Source organism: Melopsittacus undulatus, chromosome 3 (assembly GCF_012275295.1).
Source record: "Melopsittacus undulatus isolate bMelUnd1 chromosome 3, bMelUnd1.mat.Z, whole genome shotgun sequence".
Taxonomy (NCBI): Eukaryota; Metazoa; Chordata; class Aves; order Psittaciformes; family Psittaculidae; genus Melopsittacus; species Melopsittacus undulatus.
The window spans coordinates 70151836-70175054 of NC_047529.1; the positions used below are offsets into that span (position 1 = coordinate 70151836).

Sequence of the window (23219 nt, forward strand, 5' to 3'; positions counted from 1 at the left end):
AGTATCTGGGAATGGCAGGGGTCAAGGATGGGCTACAGTTAAACTAACTGATAAGCAGGAGGATAGGAGGATTATTATGTCTCTGGTGCTAACGAACCAATTAAACTGGTATAAGCATCTACTGCACATGCTTCAAAGGCTGCCAGAAGTGATGAAGATTGTTGGAAGAAGTAAAGGACCCTCAGAGACCACCACCACATTTTTGTACACATGTGGGTAACCTTCTGGAAAATTATGCAATCCATATGTAGCCTCATGAATATGTATGTATGCCCAGGGACTATATACGGATGGCTTGTGTAGCAATAGAGAGACACACATTAGGAGGAGCTATCCCCCATGTCTCCCGGCGCCGCATTAAAGAATACCTGCTTGTCAGTTTGAAAACTTTGTTGGCATGTTTGCTCCTGGAGTTTTCTCTGAATCATAGCTTAAAACTCTTAAATTATAGGACAAATATAAAGTAAGTAAATATAGAACATAGCATGGCATAACTACAGCAGAAAACTAGGATTTCTGAGCATGCTACTTTCAATGCTTTATCACTATCAAGTAGAAGATATAACATATAATACAGAATATGTTGCAAGATAAGAAGAATAATCTTTTCTTTCCAGAAGTTACACAGTTCATTTTCTGATTTTCCAAACCTTAGAGTGAGCTTACTGTACAGTAGCAGACTTTTTCACCAACTTCCATTACTACTAGGTCAAATAAAGTCACATGCTTATACTCCATTTATATACATAATTACAAAGGTGGGCATTTTGCATCTGTGCCCTTTGTTATGGACAAAACAAACTCTATTGAAAGAGTCTACCCTGAAACAGACCTCTTGATGCAGAATAGACAGGTCTGTGTTTCAAATCAAAAGACAGTGTATACACACAACTTTGCTCCAGTAGGCAATAATTATTGGCTTAATCTGTGATTCGTAAGGTTATAGACCAGAAAGTAATGAATTGTCAAAGAACAACAAAATGTTCTCCACCAGTACAAAAGTATTTTGTACAAATCCAGAAGCACAGTATTTCCAGCTGCTGCCCAGAACGTAAGAGCAGAAGCTTTCTAACACTTCTGTAGACCAGTTAGTGTGAATGGCTCATTTGTGAACTTCTGAGGGTGTGATACAGTGAAATCACTACCTAAACTTTAGGCCAATAAATTTAGCATTTGCAAAACAATGAAGGAAATCATTAATGAGTAATTTGACCTAAAGAGTTTTAAAGTGTGTATTGAAGCTAACAAAAATCTGTTTGATTTGAAGACATGACAACTCTCTCAGCTGAACAGAACACCATAGAGAAAAGTTAATGGGACTGCTCCTCCAATGGTACCCTGATAGTCCATTAGGGAACAGCTCTAATTGAAAAGAGAGCCAGGCATTCAGTTTCCACACCCCACAGCTGCTGCTGAGTTCAACAGCTGGCTTATAAATGGGTGGCTATGATGTGTGCACAAGAACAAGAAAAACACATAATTCAGCATTTAGTACTGACCGGCCTAGAGGTCAGAGATTTGTGGCATTTTAATCTGAACAGGCAGTCATAGCAGGAGAAAAAAAAAAAGATCAGAAGGACCTGGTACTGAGATTAAAAAACTGTCAAAAACTTAGAGGTGAACAAAATAGAAGGCCCTAAAATGAGCAAAAGTTCCAAGTCCCTAAGCTTTCTTAAGACACCGCAGTAGCCATCCTTCACATTATCGAGATAAGTTTATACCATAACTTGCATAAGAAATTCCAAACACAGTGTTGTACAAAAACAGTAGCTTTGAATTAGGTGATTTGAGTGACAATAGCAGTAAAAGCAAGCCTGTATCAATGTGCACATTACAGTACCCCATGCAACCTGTAAAAGAATGTAAGCACTTAGCCAAGTGACTAGGTTCATGCCAAAACCCACATTTTCAAACTCTTCTTTGAAAACCTGGATATTCTCACTTACCTGGTAATCACAACGTAAAGTTGCACCAGGGGTAGAGTACCATCCACATAATGGTACTCTGGGTAAAATCTAGAGCATATGGGCTATCCAGCTAGGAAATACCCAAAATAAACCCCTCCTTCTCTGCTACTCATGGGCATTCAAAATCTTGTAGTTCCTGCAGTTCACCATAAATTAAGCTTAGTCTTGCAACAGAAGTAGGAGGTGTGAAATACAAATCTGCTAGAAGACTCTTTTTTAAGTTTCTTCAAATAATACTTGTATGAAGACAAAATCCAACAAGTGTGGGGTTTTTTAAGTCTTCATAACAAATCAGACCAGCTTTCTCCAGAAGTTCTTAAACAAAAGCCTGCTGCTGTCCATAATTATGGTGATGAGTGGTTGACTCCTTGAATAGAGTGCTAGAATCAGCCTGGGTATAAAAATAACAGAACCACGGGGACCTCATTATCAGAATACTTCTCACTGAATTTATGTAAATACCTCATTTGTGAGTGTTGCCACAATAGCACCTCCACAGTCAATGGGAGCTCAGGGGCTCATCCAGGCTGAAAAGGACCTCTGGAGATAACTGATCTGTGCTTCAAGGCAGAGCCAGCTTTGGAACAGATGAGACTACCCAGGCTCATATACAGTCAAGTATGAAAAAACAGATGGGATCTTTTTAAGGTGTGATGTGCTGTTCCTCCATTGACATGACTGAGGAACAGCAAGAAATATTAGTCCAACCAGAAGCACAGGAAAAGGAAAGAAATGAAATGAAATAAAATAAAATAACCCTACATCAATCCAGACTTTCCTGCTGTACTTTCAAAAGCCAAAGACTCCCTGGTCCACCTTGTAGGATCTGCTCAAGTGGACTATGTCCTGGTTCAGCTCAAAGATCCCAGGTCTGCTATGAGACTTTTCCTTTCTTGTCAGAGATCAGACTGCTCTTTTATGTTTTGCTGTGTGTATACAGTATAGACTTTCAATAATGAGCAGTACTACTAAAGTGACAACATGTGATAATAACAAATAATAATTATGATATTTAAACCACAATTACTTTTAAGATCAATTGACATGCTTTTCATTGTTATATTGAAGAAGTTTAAATTTCTATAAATGGTTTAAAAATCAAGACAAAAAATTAAATACCTAGGTAAAAAAACACATCAAACCCATTTTATATATGGGTATCTTTAACACAGAGGAATTGAGTATTTTGCTTAATGCTTGCAGCAAGCAAGCCTGGAAAACTACTAAATTTGAATGGAAGTTGTCAGAGATTCAGATCTATTCAGACCACTAAATTAGACTGCATTTCAAACACAATAGTGGGATGAGAAAGATGGCAGAAAAAAGCAAAACCTTCCAGACCAAGCATACTAGTCATGTAATGGCGTTTCCTGCCACAATATGGAGGCTAAAAAGAAATATAATTTTTTCCCACTTCAACGTGTAATTATTAGTCCATTTACTTTATGAGGGAAAATATAACCTCTCGCATATCTTCACTTCACAAAGTGGCAGCCAGCCCATAGCTAACTGTAAATGTCCAGATGCCAAGAAAATCTAAATTGGCTTTTGGTGTGGCATGGAATGCATGCCACTGACTGATTTAAGATTTTTCTCAGCTCAACAATCCATGTGTGCTTGACCATTCAACATCTAAGCATTTTATAATGGTTTACTCCAATGTTTGTAACTTCATATCTCACTAAACTAGTGAAGTTCATAGCAATTTAGAAAAACAAACAAGCAAACTCCTTCTACAGGCTTACCTTCTGCTCTGAATTCTCATAAAACAGCAGCCCAAAATAGTCCTTTTCCAGTAAATTGAGATGTTCACATACTTTGTCAAACAGCACTTGGCCTTTTGCTCTTTTCTGAAAGAGCAAAAAGAAAAAGTTACTACCAGTAAATCAGTAAAATTCTTAATTACAGGTACTGTTATTTGAGGGTATTAGGAAAATTCACAATATCAATGAAATAAGTTACACAGTCATGGCTTTCTTATGATACTTTTTTTCACCGTATTTTGAAAGGTATATCTAGCACTGACAAATATAAAGACATTTCAAGTTTTTTAAATTAATAAAAAAACCCACAACAACAACAAAAAACCCAGCTTGAATGCACAAGAAAAAAATCAGTACCTACATTGATTCAAATATTTTGCACCATAAAGTGTGCACCATAAACAGCTTTCAGTTTTTCTGGATCTCCTTTTTTTAAATAATGTAAGATTTCTTCATGTGAGACAACCTTTTCTATACTGTTATTTTCTAAAAATTAATGTACTTCGTATCGTGCCAATTTCTGTTAAATTTTGCATTTATAGCATTTTGGCATTTATCTCCATGACATTAATGAATCACATGGTATGAGTTCCCAAGGAAAATAAAGCATGTTATCACCTTCAAGAGACAAAAAGAACAATCAAACTACTAAAAGCCAGTGATCAGACCAGTCAAAGAAGCATACATGTGTCAGCAGAACATAAGCAACATGTTCTGCCCCTCAAAACCTATGCAATATAGACAGCTAGACATGAGGGTTGCCTTCTACCTATAGATTTATGAACTCTTTCAGTACCCAATAAATCCATTAGCTACTCAAAAATAAAAACTAGCCTAAGGAAGTTTATTCTTCCTAAAAATATCTGTGGTAGTCAATAGCAAAAGAATAAAAAAAAAAACCCAACATTTTTTTTGTTTGAGGTTAGCTTCAATATTGTAGTCTGCCACTTTATAACAGTAATTGAAAAGTAATCATCATTTTAACACACTCGTAAAAGGCTGCTTGCTGTAGCTTAGTATTAATACAGCTTAAGCAAATGGCAATTAGTCCTGAAGCTTTCCATGTTCTTCTTGTCCTTGGAACTAGGAATGTAAGTAAGGGCATCCCATAACTCCCTAGTGCTGCTAAAAAAAAAAAAAAACAGGTTCAAGCCTGAGTTCTGTATGCCAGGTGTGAGGGAAAAGATTTGTTGTACTGGAAATGGAAGGTGAGAGGAGATGAAGTTTTAGAGCAGATGGCCCACAGCATGCACTGATGGGGAAGAGGAGAATTTCTTTGCACAGTTAAAATTTGAACATGAATGGCATGCAGTCTCCCAGTTTGAACTGACTCCTTCATGACTGCTCTGCTACTTGGGGCATTTATCAATGAGGCCTCAACATGGCATTTTCAGAGGCCTGGCAGCTTAAAGGAATTTTTGCATTTGCTCATCCTACAGATTTCAGTAAATGCCAAGCACTATTACAATTCCACAGAAACACCATCAAGTGCCCCTGTGTAGGCCCTGGTGACACTGCAGCCATTGTCCCCTACAGACAGTGGCAGCACGCTTACAATATGCCCCAACTCTGCATTGACCTGCAGCTCAGCTACACTGCACAAAGCAGTAAGGCCAGGAGGGTAGAAAGGGAGAGAAAAGGAGGCATGCACTGAGCAAATACTGAAAGCATTGTTGGTTTATTCCCCAAGAAACTAAGCCTTTATTTATTCAAGATCGCATTGTTCAGCAAACATTACAGTCCTGGAGATCAGAAAATTTTCAAAGACACAAACGCAAAAAATGAACACAGTTAGTAGCACAAGCATCACAGTACGGCAGTGGAACTTAGAAGTCTGAGTCACTTTTGAAATGGGGAGCTAGGAATCTTAAGTCTGTTTGGTACTCTCAAAAATTTTACTCTTCGAAGAGACATGGCTATTTCCCATAAGAATCTGAAGTAACCACTTTGTTTTCTTGAGAGCCTCACCTTCAGCTTAATAAAAAAAAATCAGAAATGTAAAAAAGTGATCTGAAAGCAGGAAAAGTTTGTGAGGGATTAAAGAATCTTAGCCTGCTCAGATGCATGTATCATTCTTCTTCTTAAATCATTGTGCACATCACTCATCATACCTTGCAAAGGCAAGTTCCAGGCATACATATGTCAGTAAAGGAAATGTAGAGATTAGTGCAGAAATAATGTATGCTATCATTAAGTTCATATATGGAGTCAGTTGCTAATTATGTAGCTTTTTATAAAGTTCACAAACTAAAACCCACAGTTAATATTAAATCTTTTGACATACAGAAATAAATTGGCCAAATTTACAGAAAATACATTTCAAATTCAATAGTAAAATATTGCAGTTTCTTATGTAGTTATAGTCAACAGAACTTTGATACACTGGCAAATAAACACTGTATCTTTAAAGGTTTTTATAATAGCTTCTAAGTCCATGTGAGGAAAAACATCACCATGTCATGAAGGCCAAGTTACATTAGTCTACATTCTAAACGGTATGATACAAAGAAGTTACAGCATCAGAAAATTACATTTATAGAACTGTTGTGAATTCAAAAGCATAAGAAGCCTATCAGTATCAGCAACAGTTCTCATTATAAAATCCTTCTTGTAAAATTAAAAGACTCCTAGTTTGTTTTTTATATATAGTTATATAGTTTTAAAAATCTGAGGGGTATTTAATTTGAAAAAGCAATTTTTTCAGGCATTGCTACATAGTTTAAAATACATGGTAACTTATAATTTTCCTAGGAGCATGGGTTTTTCCAGAAGAGTGTCTCTAAAGAAGAACTGAAGTTAAATAGACAAGCACTGTGATCCAGTCATTTCAGAAGTTAGTAACTTTTTAATAGAAGAGCAGGGGACTTTAATAAGTCAAAATCATGGTTTGCACAGCTGAATGTTATTCTTTCAACTGGATTCTCTTTTTGTTTCTACTAGCTCTTTGATATGTCAAGTGGTAGTCACAACAGTGTAAAATGATAATTGCTAACCTTATATATATGTATAGATAAACCTATATGTATAGATAAGCCTTTACGTATAGGTATACACGTACATATATGCTTCTGGATACAGCACAGCAGACATAAGCATTGAAAATAAGGAAATCTCGTTAGTCCTGATTCCAACAATAAAATGGCAGTAAAAGTATACTTCCATTCTCAGGTCCTGCAAGAATGTGCGCATATTCAGCCTAGCTATACAAACAGTCAAAGCAGTGAGGACAGGCTTGCAGAGCCAGTAGTTTAAAAGATGACAAAGTTATTGCAGTACCCATTCCAAGTCTATTTAGACATCGCAGCTGCCTCCACTTCATAAAACTAGGAGTAATAAAGTTTGTCATTTAATTCCTTCTCACAAGAGCGGCAAACAAGAGCAAAGCAATTGCAGCAGACATACAGAATCCAAATTGTTACCCAGTTGGGAACTGGAATAAGGTATCATGGATCTGTTTGGCTATAAAAGAGCTGCCAGCTACAAATACAAAATAAACACAACTACCAGTCCTGTTCAATGCATTTATTAATGATCTGTACGCAGGAGCTGAATGCACCATTAGCAAGTCTGCTGATGATACCAAATGAGGTGGTGCTGCTGACTCTCTCAAAGGACAAGAGGATTCACAGAGGTATCTAGATACATTGGAGCACTGGGCTACGATTAACAGGATGAAATTTAACAAGAATAAGCGTTGGATTCTGCACCTTTGACAGAGTAACCCCAGAAATATATGTAAGAACACAAGTATAAACTGGGAGAGGAGTGCCTGGAGTCCTGGAGGCCATAGGCCTCAATGGCTGAGAGCAGCCTCCCCTGTGACCCCCACCTTAAGGGCCCAGGAAACATGTCTCAGTCCATGCCTGAGCAATGTTGTAGGTATGCCTGCCTCTGACCCTGTCTCCTGGAAGGGCTTGGGATCTGTACTGTAGAGCTGCTTTCCTGGACAGACCTGACTCCTCATTCCACAGGCTGGTCATGCTTCGCAGGAGATGCCCAGTCCCAATTTTTCTTCAACCTGAAGCCTCTCAGGGATGTTTCCAAGAGCAGCAAAATTCCCCCAGCCTGATCGAACTTGAGGGCAAGAAACCTTCCCTTGCCTGGCAGGACACCAGTGGGTGTTCCAAAGCACTGCGATCCCTTAAGCAGCATTTATGCATCCCATTTCTTACAGCTGCTGCTCCTGGCTCTGCAGGGGATGACAACAGCAAACTCTTCAACGTTCCTCGAAAAGGCATTCCATTGGTCTTTCCACTGCTATACAGCTAAAAAGGCCTTTTAGTTTCTGACACTTCTAGGTGTTGGTGCCTCTTCTCATCTGTTCCCCAACAGCTGAGGTAGGATTTCAGTCCATCAAATGAGCTTTAAACACACCCCAAATAGGAGCTGTCCTTCCTTCAGCTTCCAAGGACAAACTCAGTGCTGCTACTCTTCTCTCAGGCCATGGCAGAAACCAACCCTGCATTTCATTCATACTTTGCTTAATTCAGGGTTAAACACTGATCATTGTACATTAAGGAAGCATATTTTTACTTTGTATTAGCAAACTGCAAGTAACCACAGAAACTATGTCAACTCTAATTCATTTCACTTGTTCATACGTGCATAAAATGTGGTCAATGCTGGCAACCTTTAAATGCCTTTTGTTATAAATATTTAATTAGACCACTGACTGAATGCAGTAAACAAACCCAACAGGATCTTCATTTGCTTCTAAACAAAAATCATTATGCAGTTAGCACTCTTTTGTTTGTTTAAACTGTGTTATCTACTAAACCCCAGACTATGCTTAAAGCAGAAAATCTGCACAGATCTTTACCTCAGATTCCAAATACAACAAAATTTCCTATCAACTACCTAAGAAACCACAGAAAAAGAAGAAAAAGCAAGCTGATTCCCCTATCATGAAAGCACGAGGCACATGTGGATCACCCTGAAACAACTTGCATGTGCTCCCACAGATGTCAGTTATCAGGAAAGCAGTAGGTCAAAATTATGTCACTTGCACTGTGCACTGTCTTTCATAAAGAAGTTAAAAACTGCTTCTAGAAATCTCAACCATTCCAACAGTCTGCTCACTCAAACTATTAAAACTCAACTGCCATTACATCTCACAAATACTACACTACTGAATCATGAAGTTATTTTATCCTTTAATGTAAAGGTTCTTACAGAATCTTTAAAGGATCTGTAATTTCAAGTAACCACAAAGATTCAGTCTTTCACTATTTTTGGCAAATACCACTCACTGTCTTTCATACTCACATACGTTGATAAATCTGATACACTCGTATGTTATTATTCCTGTAAGTGAACTAAACTCTCTTTAAAGATAGTAAAATATAACTGAAATTTCTTAACAGTTAATAGCCTGTAAAAGTTGTTTCAAGTCATGTTCCTCCAGAACTATTCAAACAATAGTTTTTTCCTCCTTCCTCCTCTCCAAGCATTCACACATTACTCTGAAGAGTCTGATCTCTAAGGGTTACAATTATAGTGCTGAAATAATTTCATCAATTGCTTATGTTCTATGTATGCACATGTCGTGTACCCATAACTCATCTACTTTAACAGAATACTTTAAGACTATTTTTGTGATGTATTTCAGAAGTTTTCTAAAGAGAAAGAACTTTGGACATTTTTACTTTAAAGATACAGAACACAGAAAATAAATCTAATTTGTTAATATGGAACCTGTGGACTTAAGGAGCTTTATACATTTTAGAGTAAAAGCTTCAGAGCTTAAATATAACAATTCAATTGAGGTTATTTTGCTTTCTTACAAAACTTTCAGGTTCCTAACCCCCCAAAAAAACAACGTTTGAAGACTGGCTTGCATGTAAGTACATAACACAACTTCCACTTAAAATTTTAATTCCTCTGAGCAAGTAGCCAGGATAGAAAGTAATAATTTACAGGCCAGAGAGACCTGTCTTATCAACTATCCCAAGATACCAATGCAGAGATGCTGATGACAGAATTGACTGAGAAATCAAAGACCATGAAACACTATAAAAATTTCAAATGACAATGAACTGAGGAATATGTTTCACCTGGTACAAGGCCTAGTTTCATTACACTGACAGTTCATGGACTTTTCTTGGCAGGAGTGGAGTACTGTATGTGGAGAAGCTACACTGAAGAAAAATATTACAAACCAGGTCCTTCAAATTTATATCTAACAAAAGCAAAGTAAAAGTATGAAGATAGATGAGAAACAAAAACAAAAACAAAAAACAAAACCTTGAAGGAAATCATCACAACAGAGACTGAAATATTTGTAGGGAAAAAAAACAAACAAAAAAAACAAACAAAAAAAAAAAAACCCCAACTTAAAATTCAAACTAGCAAGTTGATACCAGTCAGAAAACCTAATAAGGCAAAATAGAGTTCTAAGGGCAAGAGAACAAACAGATTACTCTCAGAAGTAATAAATTAATTTACAAAGTAACCCTCAAAATGGAGAAATATCTGAGATGCACTTTATGCTGGAAGCCAAACATCAACCATGTCAGGCATGTCTTTTGTGTTGCCCAGGACATGCAAAAACATGCCTGAAGAAATAATTCTGTTTTCAAACAACCCTAGGTACCTGCAAAGAAGAACTTGGTAATCATTGATATACAAAACATACACAAATTTTCTCCCATACTCCTTCAGTTAAAAACAAAGCCACTACCACACATGGCATCACACAGCTCTCAACTGCCAACACTAAAAAGATCCTTGAGCAATATCGGAACTGTTACAAAAACCAATCTGTGGTAGCCACGACAGAAAACAGGTAACTCCACATACACAAACTGGCTTCAGTCATATCACAACCACAGGACTTCACCTATTCCCTTATATTAATCCCTTATCTCAGCTTTATATTACAGAATTCCAGTGCTAAGAACTATAGCTGAACTCAGTTTTTAACAAGTTAGTATTCTATGATATCAGGTTGTCTCTTGATAAATACTAAATTTTTAAAAACATCTAGTGAGGCATAGGGAACCTGGTCCAGACCAACCTCTATACAGCTTTTGCTGCTAAATCTAAATCTCAGAGACAATACGTTTCTAAAAAGTAATCCCAGCTAAACTTTTTCTGTTAAACAAAACCTTAACTAAAACCTGTAACTTCTTTTCCAGTACAATCATTTAATGCATTCTATGGAAGTTCACTAGCATTTTGTTGAACAGATTATTTTTTTTTTAAGTTTGAATAATATACCTTCTATAACCATTCAACTTTGAAAGATTAGCCTAATTCAATTTATATCAAACATGCCACTTTGCAAAATGAAGAACAAACCCAGCTTCAACTGGGAGGGATGGGGAGGCTGTTTTTTGTATAAGATGCTGTATGAAAAAAAGTCCAATTATTTCCGTAACCAAAATTCAAAACTCATGTTATCAAAAAATTAAGTATGTTGAAGTGTTTTAAAGCACTGGAGCTAAAGAAATGCAGCCACAAATATGTCTAGAACTATATTAAGCTCAAAAAGCAATAGGGAAGATAAGCAGGATAGAAGTTTAACTATCACATGGGTAGAAGCTTAGAAAGCAATTTCTGGTCTACTGAAATTGCATTTCTTCCTAAGCACACACACTATTGTCAGAGATTATTCTGTTCTTTCGGGAAAAATGAAAAACAAGATTGACAGAAAAAAGAATGGAAATTAAAGTTTAGGAAAAACAAACAGAAAAAGAAAGCCAGAAACGAGACACAGGATGTCAGCTACTACCTGAACCTATACTGAAACTACTTTTTTAAATGAAGGAAACTAGAGGGAAATAAGATTGGAGTCAGACCAAAGAACTGGCCTAGATCACAAAATTCAACGAACAGTTACAGAAGAGAGCTGCCATATTAGCAGGACCTCAGGCTGCTGACTGCAACCTTGAGAACCAAACAGTTGAGCCAGATTCCAGTCCTCATAATTTTCCACTTACCTAGCCCATAAGTCATTTCCCTAGAACAATTATGGGAAAGTGTTAAAAAGCCTTGCTAAAGCTGAGACTTCCCATTGGTTTCCAACCTAGTTGATTCTATGATTCTAAGCTGGAAAAAGTTTCTTACTAAAACAGCTTGTGGACTAAGAGTAGTGTATCAGTATTCTTTTTTAAATTTATTTTAAAAACAAACAAGGACTTACTATCCACTTCAAGATTATCTATTAAGGTTCTCCAGAATCCAAGGTATATAATACCTGAATTCAAATATCAAGCCCTCTTACTTTACAATTACACCACTGTCACAAATTAATTGTATAGCATTGTATCTACTAATTGACCACGAAAGTTTCAGTATTTAGTTACTGCTGACAATCCTATCAGCTTGTACTAATGTCGTGGTTTAAAACCCCACCTGACTGCGTGACTGCTACTGCTGAACCCAGGACAACTAACTACAGCATTAATCTATATGCTGATACTGAAGCTACTCTATCATGGCTTTATCTCCTTTTATGCCCTTTCCCAGCTACTGTCTTATATATGTAATAAGAACGAACAATGACAAAATATAACAATTTTTCTTCTTTCACACTCCTTACAGGTTAAGTACAAACTGATCGGGTTCTCTATAAGAAAAAAAAAAATTAAAGCAATTGTAACTAAAACAGAAAAGACCCCTAGGAATAGTGTATTATCTCAGATTTTATTACTTGATTTATCATGAAAGTTAGAAAAAGACAGGGTTCTACCAAAAACAGTCTGTAAAATAACAGCAATGTAAACAATGTATTTTTCAGTTTTACTTCCTTATTAACAAGTATATTTAAAGAACTGCCTCTAACATAAATAAAATATAATGAAGTTCATCTACAGTGCACAGAAAAGACTGGAAGAGGCATCAGGAACGTCTCAGCCATGGGAATTGCTCCAAATTGAAAACTGTATTACCAGAAAGTCAACCAAGCTAAACTGGGCTTCCCACTTTGTGATTAAACTGTAGAGGTTTTGTTTATTTTCTTTTTAAATCTTGTATAATTTCTGTTACTTTGTAAAAGCAGAACTAAAACGTTTACCCAAACACTAAATATATCTACAGAAAGACTAAAAAGATCAGCATCAGAAAGTGATCTACTAGGATCCACTGAAGAGATCATGGACTGATATTTCAATTACCAGTTGAAGCAGCTGAGACATTATTATTTTGGTAAAGTAACAGAGTATAAAGAGTTCTCCATGTATTTAAGAACATGAATTCATCTATAAAATTGCAGTCAGCACTGTTCATGTCCAATAAATTATTCCAATGAACATATAAAACAAGCTGTTTCTATTCTACTTTCACCCCCTCCATAGTTAATTTTGCTTCTGTTCTTACAGAAAAATCTCAACTTATTACAAATAATTAAACTTATTTCTTGCCAACCAACTTAACTGAATCATGCTAGACTTAAAATACTTCAAAATAGAATTTTTCAGTTGTAAATATAAAGTGGTATCAGGCAGCGATCAACTGCATTGTGAATAACTTTTTATATTCAAATTCTTTTATCACTGTTATTATTTCCCTTTCCTTTTCTGTCCTATTAAACTGTCTTTACCTCAACTCAAGAATATTACTCTTTATTTTTCTGATTCTCACCCTCATTCCATTGAGGGTAAGTGGCTGACTTGTGTGTAGCTGTCTGTGCAGTTAAGCCATGACACACAGCAATGAAAATATAACACTGCAATGAGCTCTCATGATATACAAAAATGCATTTGTTAAATTATCAGTGCAATGAAAGCAAATTTTCTTCTTCTCTCTAAAAAAGGAGCTCTCTTTATAGAAACTTGACCTCTTACCTCTAGGTCACAGCTGTATTCCGTGCCATCCAGAAGCATCACTTTACACTGCACAGTTTTAATTTTCTTGGGAGACTTCTGAGGAATATTTTCTGGCTTAGTTTCAGCTGTCTGCACTTCTTTTGTCTCCCTTTTTTCTTTTCCTTCAGGTTTTTCTTCCTTTTCCTCTGCAACTTGCTCTACTTTTGTCTCTTTACCATCTTCTTTGGCAGGCTATATAAAAACCAATTAAAAAATAGGAAGGTGGGTATTTTTAATTTGTTCATAAAACTTTCATTAAAGTTACGCACGTACAGGAAGCACAATAACCAGTGTAAGCATCAAGGTCTTCCTTTGGGGACCAGATATTCTTGCTCTCAAACCACAGAAGGTCCTTTCCTGGTTTGGGGGTTTGGTTTTGTTTGTTTTATTTCAAATGAGATAATTTTTTTAATGTTTTACCGGCTTTTTTTCCCCTAACAGAAACAAACCTAAGCTCCAGGACTTACACAAAACTAAAAACCAAGCGATTATGAAAGTTAGGTTATACCAAATGACAGGATGATTGAGGTTGGAAGGAATCCCTTGAGATGATCTAGTCTAATAGCCCTAGGACCTCTTGAGGTCCACCTATGGCAGTTTGCCCAGGACTTTACCCAGTTGGGTTTCTAACATCTTCACAGATGGAGATTCTCTGGGCAACCTGTTCCAGTGTTTGCCTCATCATCAGGATAAACGAGACTGTTTTTGTAATTTGAGATGGAATTGCATGGTTTTAGTTTATATCTCTTGCCTTTTGTCACTGAACTGCACACCACTGAGAAAAGCCTGCCTCTTTTTCATTCCCTCACTTGAGGTTGAATTAATTGATAAGATTCTCCTTGACCCTTCTCTTCTCCAGGCTGAACAGTACCAGTTCTCTCAGCCTCTCCCCATGTGAAAAATACTTTATGCCCTTAATCACCTACACCTCCGTAGAATGTGAGATTTGAGTGTTAAGAACTGACATGCAACTTCTCAAAAAGCAAGACTCTGGAGCACTGCAGCAGGTGGTGTTTGGCTTGGAACTTGTCACCAACCTCTTAGAATGAATCAGTAAGGACAGTGACCACAAGCATGGTTTCTAGGTAAAGGATAACAAAAATTGAGATTATAAGGACTCAGAGGTAATCTGTTTGCTATTTGTTGTGGTTAAGTCACTAAGGAAGTATTTATGTGATCCAATAGCTTCAGAGACAAAGCCAACTTTAAGAAGCTTCTACTCTGATCCCTGCTCATTTCTACCACAGTGATGCAGTTAAAACTTCCTTTGCCAAAGTGTGAAGTTTTTTTTTATTTACTGGAGTGAAAAATGATCTGCTACAGAGTAGAAACCTCTAAAACCAGATATGCTTCTCATATCAACCCAACTGCGTTAAAGAAGGCAGATAGCAGCTGTCATTTTTTCCCCGATATGATCTAACAAAACTTTACATGAATTACAGAAATCAGGAATCAGGTTTCAGTAAAACTGCTCAAAATCATCTCTTAGCCTTCCCACACGTACCTGTGTTTCAGCACTACTAACAGAGTGATTTTCTTCTTTGTCATTTGCTTTAGCATTTTGCTGATTTTCAGCCACTAATACTTCTAAGCTCTTTTTTGGCTGAGACACCCCCTCTGGTGTCTGGCATTCACTTTCTTCAGCTATCTGTGCCCCTGTCCTCTTCTTGGTCTCATCTTTAGGCTCTGCCAAGGTGTAAGATTTTTGTTTCTTAAGCCAGGGAGGAAGGAAACGAGAAATACCCTTGCTTTCAGGTGAAGTTTTTTCCTTCTTCTGGCTACTTGGACTATTTTGGCTAGTTGGTGCTGGGACAGAGGAAGAATCTTTAGGTTCTTCAGAGGATGTTTCCTTGGACTTTTGATCTTCTGGAGTCTCTGATGCTTCTTCAGGTTTGTCCTCGGCTTTCTCTGGTCCCAGCTGATCAGAACCTTTCTTTACTTCAGTCTCTGAGCCAACTTCAGTTGTCATTGTCACAACTAATACTAAAAGAAGCAACAAAAAAAATAATTCTGTTATGCAACATCACTACTTTTACTGACTCAAATTATTTGCAGTAACTTGCAGTAATAGTCTACAAGAGTTTCTAAAGTAAAATTGTTTGTTTAAAGAAATACTTCTTTTAAAATTCTTTACTCAAGTAAAAGCAGTAAGCTAAAACTTAGTGCTCTGCACATAAAGATTCTCAAAAGTACTGCTCTAAACAGACCTACCAATAGTTTCCTTCCTGTTTAATCTTAATATTACTGGTATTTATTGAAAAAAAAAGTAAAAAAAAATCACTAGAATAAACAAATTTTGTTAGCTATGTGACAATGTATTTTGCTGCATTACTTTGAAAACTCAGTAATTATTTTTCCAATTTACTGAAGTGAGCCAATGAAAACAAGCATACCAGGGTCCAACAAACAAAGTTTAAAGTGATTAGATTCCATTAGCTGTTTTAAGAAGGCTGTAAATAAACACCAGTGACAATGAAGTTTTAAACTGATGGTCTCTCTGACCTGAAGGTTAGCAGGTTAGTAGTCACAATCACATAACTAAAACATTGGACACTCTCTATTATGATCGATTGTCATCAATGCCTGCCATTAGAATCGGGAGGCCATTAGTTCAGCACTCCTGCTGAGAACACAAAAGCTGCTGCCCTTACCTCTGCCAAAAAAAGTCAAAGAGACAGTAATCTTATTCAGGCTTGACGCAGTTAACTTGCACCACACTTTAAACTGCACTTCGTGCCAACTGGAAACTAGTTCAGATCACGAGGCAGCAGCAACACGTTGCCTCCAGGTTTCCAGGTTACTTTCATAAGTAGTCAGACAAAGTTAGACTAAGCCATTAGGAAGCTAATAGATGCCTAAATATACAATAGATATGCCCTTCTGGCAAAAGGGATGAACAATACTAAGCCAAAGGAAATAAACTTGACAGTTACCTTAGTAAGAAGCTTAGACATGGGAACTTTGAACCATCTACAGGCAAACTCACATTAAGCAAACAAGATCTTGAGACCAAAAGTAACTACAAGTTCTGGGTATTTCATTGCTTTTTACTGTAAACTTCACTGTCTAAAACAAAACAATTGCCAACTAGGGAAACCGAAGGAAAAGTTAGTGTCTTTACTGCTACAGTAGACTTCTGAATACATGTCAAGCTTAAATATTAGTTATGTAGCCATTTCTTTCACTTTTTACAAAAGCCTTCAAGTTTTAATACTATTAATAAAGCTAGTTGTGATAAAGTATTAATATTTACGTATTATTTATCTCAGATGTAATAGGCCTCTGAAAAGCAGGTTTCTGTTGAATTTGCTGTTTAAAGCCACATATTAGTGTACTAGTTTTAAATCGGCTACCAATCAAATTTCATTTTGCTGTCCCCTTCATATACACAGAATTGTTACTGTTCTTTCCTAAGTAGGTATCAATCTGACTAATGTAAAAAAATTACTATCAAAATGAACAATATATACAGAGCTATAATCTACTTTCCCTAAGAGAAAAATCCAAACTTCTGCTGATCAGAGATCAGCAATCCACTCCACTTAATAAGTCAAATGGAGATTTCCTTATTAACAGACATGGTGATTTTTTTCTCATGCACCTCTAAGAATGAACCAATTTCTCCTCAGAAAGTAGCTTGAAAACTTTTAGAAAACGTGATAAACAAATCTTAAAAGAAGCTACAGGAAAGAAAAATCACTGCATGCCCTGAATGTTTTTTTTACTTTCCCAAATATGCACAAATGCATTTACACACTAAAAAAAGTCACTATACCCCACTCTCAAAATTAAGATCATATTTTGTTTATACAGTCAAATAGGAGGCATCTCCAAAGAATTCCTTAGAACTAAGCAAAATAAATCACCCTGTAAACATGTCCCTATGGTATTGTTCTAACAATAAAAGGAACTGAGGATACCAAGTTACACATCTTAACTGATTAAATCTATACAGGATAGCAGTGGGTGATACAATCTTGCTCAGTATGAAAAAAGAAAGGTTCTGCATCTCCAAGTGCCCAGGATTCATAATCGAAGATATAGTTAAAAGGAGAACTTGGCATTATACTACAGAAGCAAAGGAAACTTGTTACAGCTTCTGTATGAACAGGTCTGTCCATGTTCAATTAAAGCCTTTATTTGATGTTAACAGCAGAAGGTAATTTCTTTCAAGAGCTCAGTTTCCTGTAAGCTTGCAACTTCAGTGCTTTTCCAGGGGAAAAAAGTTAGGAACAGGGAGGGAAAAATGTACAAAACACACCTCTTTGCTAAGCCTGTAGATTTCTTTATACTCCCAGTAGTCTATGAACGAGCTTTTAAGCAATGGATGAATTTACTGAACAAGGGCAATGACCAGGAGTGCGAGATAGTCCTCCCAAACTTCCCAAAATATGTATCTTATTTATCACAAGCTTGGCATTATTATTTTTTTCCTGAAGTTTCATTTTGGCACAAGAACTATGCACCCCTTGAGAAATGAGATATCAGGTCTGTGTGCCCTTCCCTGCACTGAACAGACAGATTGCAGACTCGGCATTTTCGCGAATCTCAGCAGTACCCACAGGGCAGAAGCCTGTCAGAGCCCATCCGTTTCCCACGCTGTGACAACACCACTGGAGCTGAGGCCTGATCTGATCTCATGCCATCACAGCTCTTCTCTGGAGGCTTAGATGGTAACGCATTGACCAAGAGACTACCATGAACAATCCTATGCCACATATTGTCAAAGACACCTAAAAATTCTTTCTTATAAAGCTTCACAGTTCAGAGGAGCCTGATGCAATAATGCAGCTGATTAGAGAACTAAAGGCATATTATAATTCAAACTGCTGGCATTGTAACAGTATTTCCTGCTAAAAATATTTTTCCCAAACATAAACTAAAAAACAAACAAAAAAAAATCACCCTTTCTCCTTATGATTCTGGTCGAACTGCCTCCTAAACTGGAAGCTTATTTGCAAGGAGGTAACCAGGCCAGCAAACTGCCATTGCCAGTCTGTACACTAGTCAGCAGATGGTGCCATAATAGTTCTAAATATCAGTAGCACATTTCAAAGGTTAAACTTTTAACAGCACCAGTACTCCAATTACAAGTGTAATTCCCAAATTATGACAAGTAATTGAATGCTTTCACAGGATTATTAACGTAACATATTGTAATAAATATAACTCCAGAGCCAAAAAGTTAATTACTACTCCATGACAAAAAAAAAGTTACATTTGTACAGGAACATGTGTGTGCCTAAGTATATATGTATATTCACACAGCATCTAAGCTTATCTGCAAGAGCAGAAATGGCACAAAATGGTGTCTCCCCTAAGGGTCTTATGTCTATCAAATACAGTTTCCAGAGAATTCCAGGTGCATCACAGTGGCTAGCAGCCTCAGAATTAATGGCAACTACACTGATAATCATCCTTTTACCTAGAGAGTGAAGTCACTATTCAAAACAACAGGTATTTTGCTAGCCCTCACATTTACACCCATGACAACCATTACATAGCTGGATGTTTGCAAGCATACATTTTCCCCCAAAATACAGTAGCCTACCTGAGTGACTAGGAAAACATTTTTATCCTTACATAAACATTGAAATATCATTAAGTTTCCAAAGCTAATTTTTGTAGTGCTAGAAAATCACTGCAGATGTCTCATCATTCCTTGCAATACACAGAACACGCAGGGACTCTCCAGAAAAACTCTGACAAGCCCCTGCATAGGATGGTGTGAACTTAAGATGCTTCTCAAACAGCAATATAAGACAAGTACTAGAGTAATTCTGAAGATCACTGTGAGGACAAAACAAACTACAAGCAAGGCTATGGACAGCAAATGAGACAAAGGTATTTTTCTCTAAAATTGCCAAGTGAGTACCAGCAGTCTAGATAGCTTTATTGTGAAAATGTTCTATTATGGTGACAAATTCTTATAAAGCCATCTCTAGGGAAGTGACCTCAACTCTTTGCAAAGTGAAAGCAGAATCCAAGAACACTGCTATTTCTCAGAATCCCTTTCTTGCTAAAGCAGCAGGACAATGCCATGTATCTATATCCTATCTCTCAAGAGCTCTGAACTTTTCAGAAAACACCTGCTGCAGGGCATCTTTGTTTTGTCTGGTGAATAACATAGTTACCACAATCCATACACAACTTAAAAGGATTTGTTTTAAAGGAAAATTCAGTGGAAGAGATACAACTCTCCAGAAAGCAAAGATAACACTATGAGACACAAAACCAATTGAGAATTCTTTTAAAAGAGGAAGTTAAACAATTCTTTAAACAGCTTTGCTACACTGTGTAGCAGCCTAAAAACATGTAAAAAACCCACAGATTAATATTAGAAAGTGCTGTGTCCCAAACTAAATTAAATGCAGAGAAACTGCATCATCTGTGTAATAGTACTCATGCAACATGAAAAGCTCATCACAAAAATAAACAACAAAAGCAACCCCAAAACTTTCAGTAAATATAAATACCTTTCAGAACATAAATATAAAAAACTTTCAAAGCACAAATACCTTTCAAGTTCTATATGTAGCCAAGTTGTGATGCCCACATCAACATTTCTTTGAGATTACATTTAAGCAAATATACATCCTGCAGCTCTCTCAGGGCTAGCTATATCATACCCAGAGGTAACAGGAAACCGTTTCTTCTGTATTTTCAACCTACAAATACTCTGATAGGAAAAAAAGGAAAAAAAAAGGAAAAAAAAAAGAAAAAAAATCTCAAATAGCATCTTCAAGTTAAGAAATCTCTCTCTGCCAGACTACACATGCACATATACAATCTGTTGTTTATCAAACTGGTTTTGTGCTGTTCCCCAGCAGTGAAAAAAATGTTGTAAGCTGATGAGAATCCAACAGCCTTTTTGAAAAAGGCTCTATTGAACAAGAGTGAGTGACCCCACCCAGGCCCTGACACTGCTAAAGGACATGCTCAGTGGAAAACTGGGATTAAGTTCCAAATTCATTCCAGAAGCCAGAAAATGAACATGGGTCAAGAGACAGCTCTGTTTTCCTGTTATCTGTCCAACAAACGACGAGCAACACAGTCTGAGAAAAATCTCTGCCCTATCTTTAAAATCAACACTGCAAGTTTACAGTGGGTTTTCACTGTTCACATTAAACCCTCACAATAACCACAATTTCAGATATTGAAACCAGCACTGAACATCTGCTTTTAGCAATTTTGTCCCTCCAAACTCCATTCCTATCTTTCTACTCCATCTCACCTCACCAAATGGCTGTTTCTATAACAGTGCCACTATTCCACTGAAGCACAGGCAAACATATAATTTTTTCCAATTCTTTTTAAAGGGGAGTGGGGAGGGGGAAAGGAATCTGTGTTCTGTAAATTATTTAGCTTGTTCTGATTCAGAGGCAATTGATTTCTAGATGTCACAGCAAATTTCTCATTTCCAACTTTCATTCTGTTTATTATCTCTTGGAAAGATTAAAACCCATTTCTTTTCATACTTACAACATTAAGTTTACTCTTGCATAAAGTATGCTTCCAAGGCACTTATGGTTAATGAAAGCACTTTCCAACTCAGGCTGAAAAATCATGTACCTGAGAATTTTTTTTTTAAACAGCAAACTGAGAGGCCCCAGTGAAATAAATCTCTGGATGCTGGAATCCCAGATGCACATCATTGTTTTGACGAGTATCCATTTCCTCTTCAGTGGGAGTCATGTAGAAAATTATTACCATCTTGCATGTTTAGGAAATGTACAACAGCATGCAAAAGAGGGAAATAATCGTAATACCAGGACTGAAGGTCAAAAAGAGAAGTGAGAAGCAACTAATCTGTGCTTTTGGTAGAACACTGGTGAGAGTTCTGACAGTCCCCTACAAGCAGAACACATTTGTAAGAAATTTTCATAAGCAGAGATACCCATTAGCTTTATTTCACCAATATGCTGTGGCTGAATGTCATACAGATACTATTGAGATCATGTTCAAAATTCCTGTTAGCTTTTTATTTCAGCTAACCCAACATAGGAACAATGGCCAGAAACCAACTGAAAAATGTATTAAGACAGTTTGCTCTGTCATGTACAAGAATAGAATTCAATAAATAAACATTGTTTACAAAGCTTCAGGGTGTAAACAGACACCGAAGTGCCTTTTTTGGCAGCAACATCAGTTCTGTATTTCAACTTCAAAGTGCACTTCATCTTTGCTTTTGTCAAAGATAAGCACTATAGAGAGAATAGTTCTCTTTGGCAACCCAGTTTAATGATATTGGTTAATGTTTGCCCATTACCAAGGGAAACAAAAACTTGGATGAAAGTGACATTAAAATAATAAATTATTTTATACAGATGACAGATGTAGCATCTTCTCATGCTACTATTTTTAATGCCAATTTGCCTGTATTAGGATGCCAGCTGAAATGCAAAAAATTGATACAACACCACTTCCTACCAATAACGAAGTCTCTTTTCAAATACTTGATTAAATGGCATCCCTGGCAATTAATCTTAAACAAGCTTAATCCAAATTCCAAGTAAGTGCAAATTTTCAAGCTGTGAAGTGAAGTATTTCATGATTTTTGCAGCTAACTTGCAGCTGTCCCTTTGCTGGGTATGTCAGTATCAACTGCTGAAGAACCTGCAGACACACATGCAAGTAAGCAAACCCAGGCTGCTAACAGTACAGCATTATCTTATAGAAAATAAATGAAAAAAAAAACCAACAGTTAAAAGCATGGTAATTTACAACTGCTGCTACAAAGAACAGATGGTATTTGATATTCCCTGACAGCCATCCTATTCCCCAAACCTCAAAGGTTAGCCATCTGAGACGTCTTGTATTGGCGTTTTAATTTTTACGTTTGCAGCTAGCATGAGCTAGCAGAGTCTTTCATGTACTACTGGAACAGAAGTATTCCACTGAAACAGAAGAACCAATTTGCCCAGTGTCATGTCCCCCCCATCTCTCCCCAATAATTATAATGCATGTAAAGTGATTTATGTAAAGCAAAACACTGCAAACATCTCCCCACATATTTGTGTTTACTGGAATATATAATGAAGTATTGAAACTACAGATAATATTGCTCTTCAGGAAAGTATGCATCTGGTGTTCCTATGGGAGCATAACATTGCCAGTCCCAAGCAACAAAAAGCAGTGAAGAGGAGATGCCTCTTAGCTGAGCGAATAAAATTGGCAGCCAAAAGTCCATCACTCCCATAGGCTCTTCTGAAGGCTGGTATTTGATTAGAAGAATGAAAATATCAGCAACTTTCTAAAAGCTTCCTACTTTTCATGGCAATGGTTTCGCCACTAACAACATTTAGGCCATGGCAACATCTTCAGGCTAGACAAAGTGAAATGATTCCCCAGAGGTCAGAAACAAGTCTCATAATAAAAAGAGGGGGAAAAAAAGCAAAATAATTTTATGCTAATAATGCTGGTTTTGTGCCTCGACTTCAGCACTTAACATGTTTGTTAGTCATCTAAGTGCTTTAGCTGTTTTGTGCTTTTTGGAAGGACATTCCCAGCATGAAAGACTGTAATATAAAACAGATAACAGGATATGCATGAAAGTCCCAAGGGAGTAACTATTTAAACAAAGTTTTCTTTGGAGAGTTAGGGAAAGACAACAGATAAGAGAAACTTAAAAGAATAATTCATTTGTGAACACCAAGAACAAGGTGGGGAGGAGTATTTAGAAC

The 23219-nt window shown here is 36.8% G+C and overlaps 1 protein-coding gene across 5 annotated transcripts in view; it reads right to left on the minus strand.

Moving 5' to 3' along the window:
- Positions 1–23219, minus strand: part of EPB41L2 (erythrocyte membrane protein band 4.1 like 2) — a 98370-nt gene that overhangs the window by 43821 nt on the left and 31330 nt on the right. For all 5 annotated transcript variants that reach the window (XM_034060629.1, XM_034060628.1, XM_034060627.1 and 2 more), the window contains exons 3-5: positions 15041–15519; positions 13516–13728; positions 3713–3817 (exon numbers count right to left, since the gene is read on the minus strand). In XM_034060629.1, the coding sequence (XP_033916520.1) occupies positions 3713–3817; positions 13516–13728; positions 15041–15505 (783 nt within the window). In that variant the 5' untranslated portion in view covers positions 15506–15519. The remainder of the gene's footprint in view (positions 1–3712; positions 3818–13515; positions 13729–15040; positions 15520–23219) is intronic.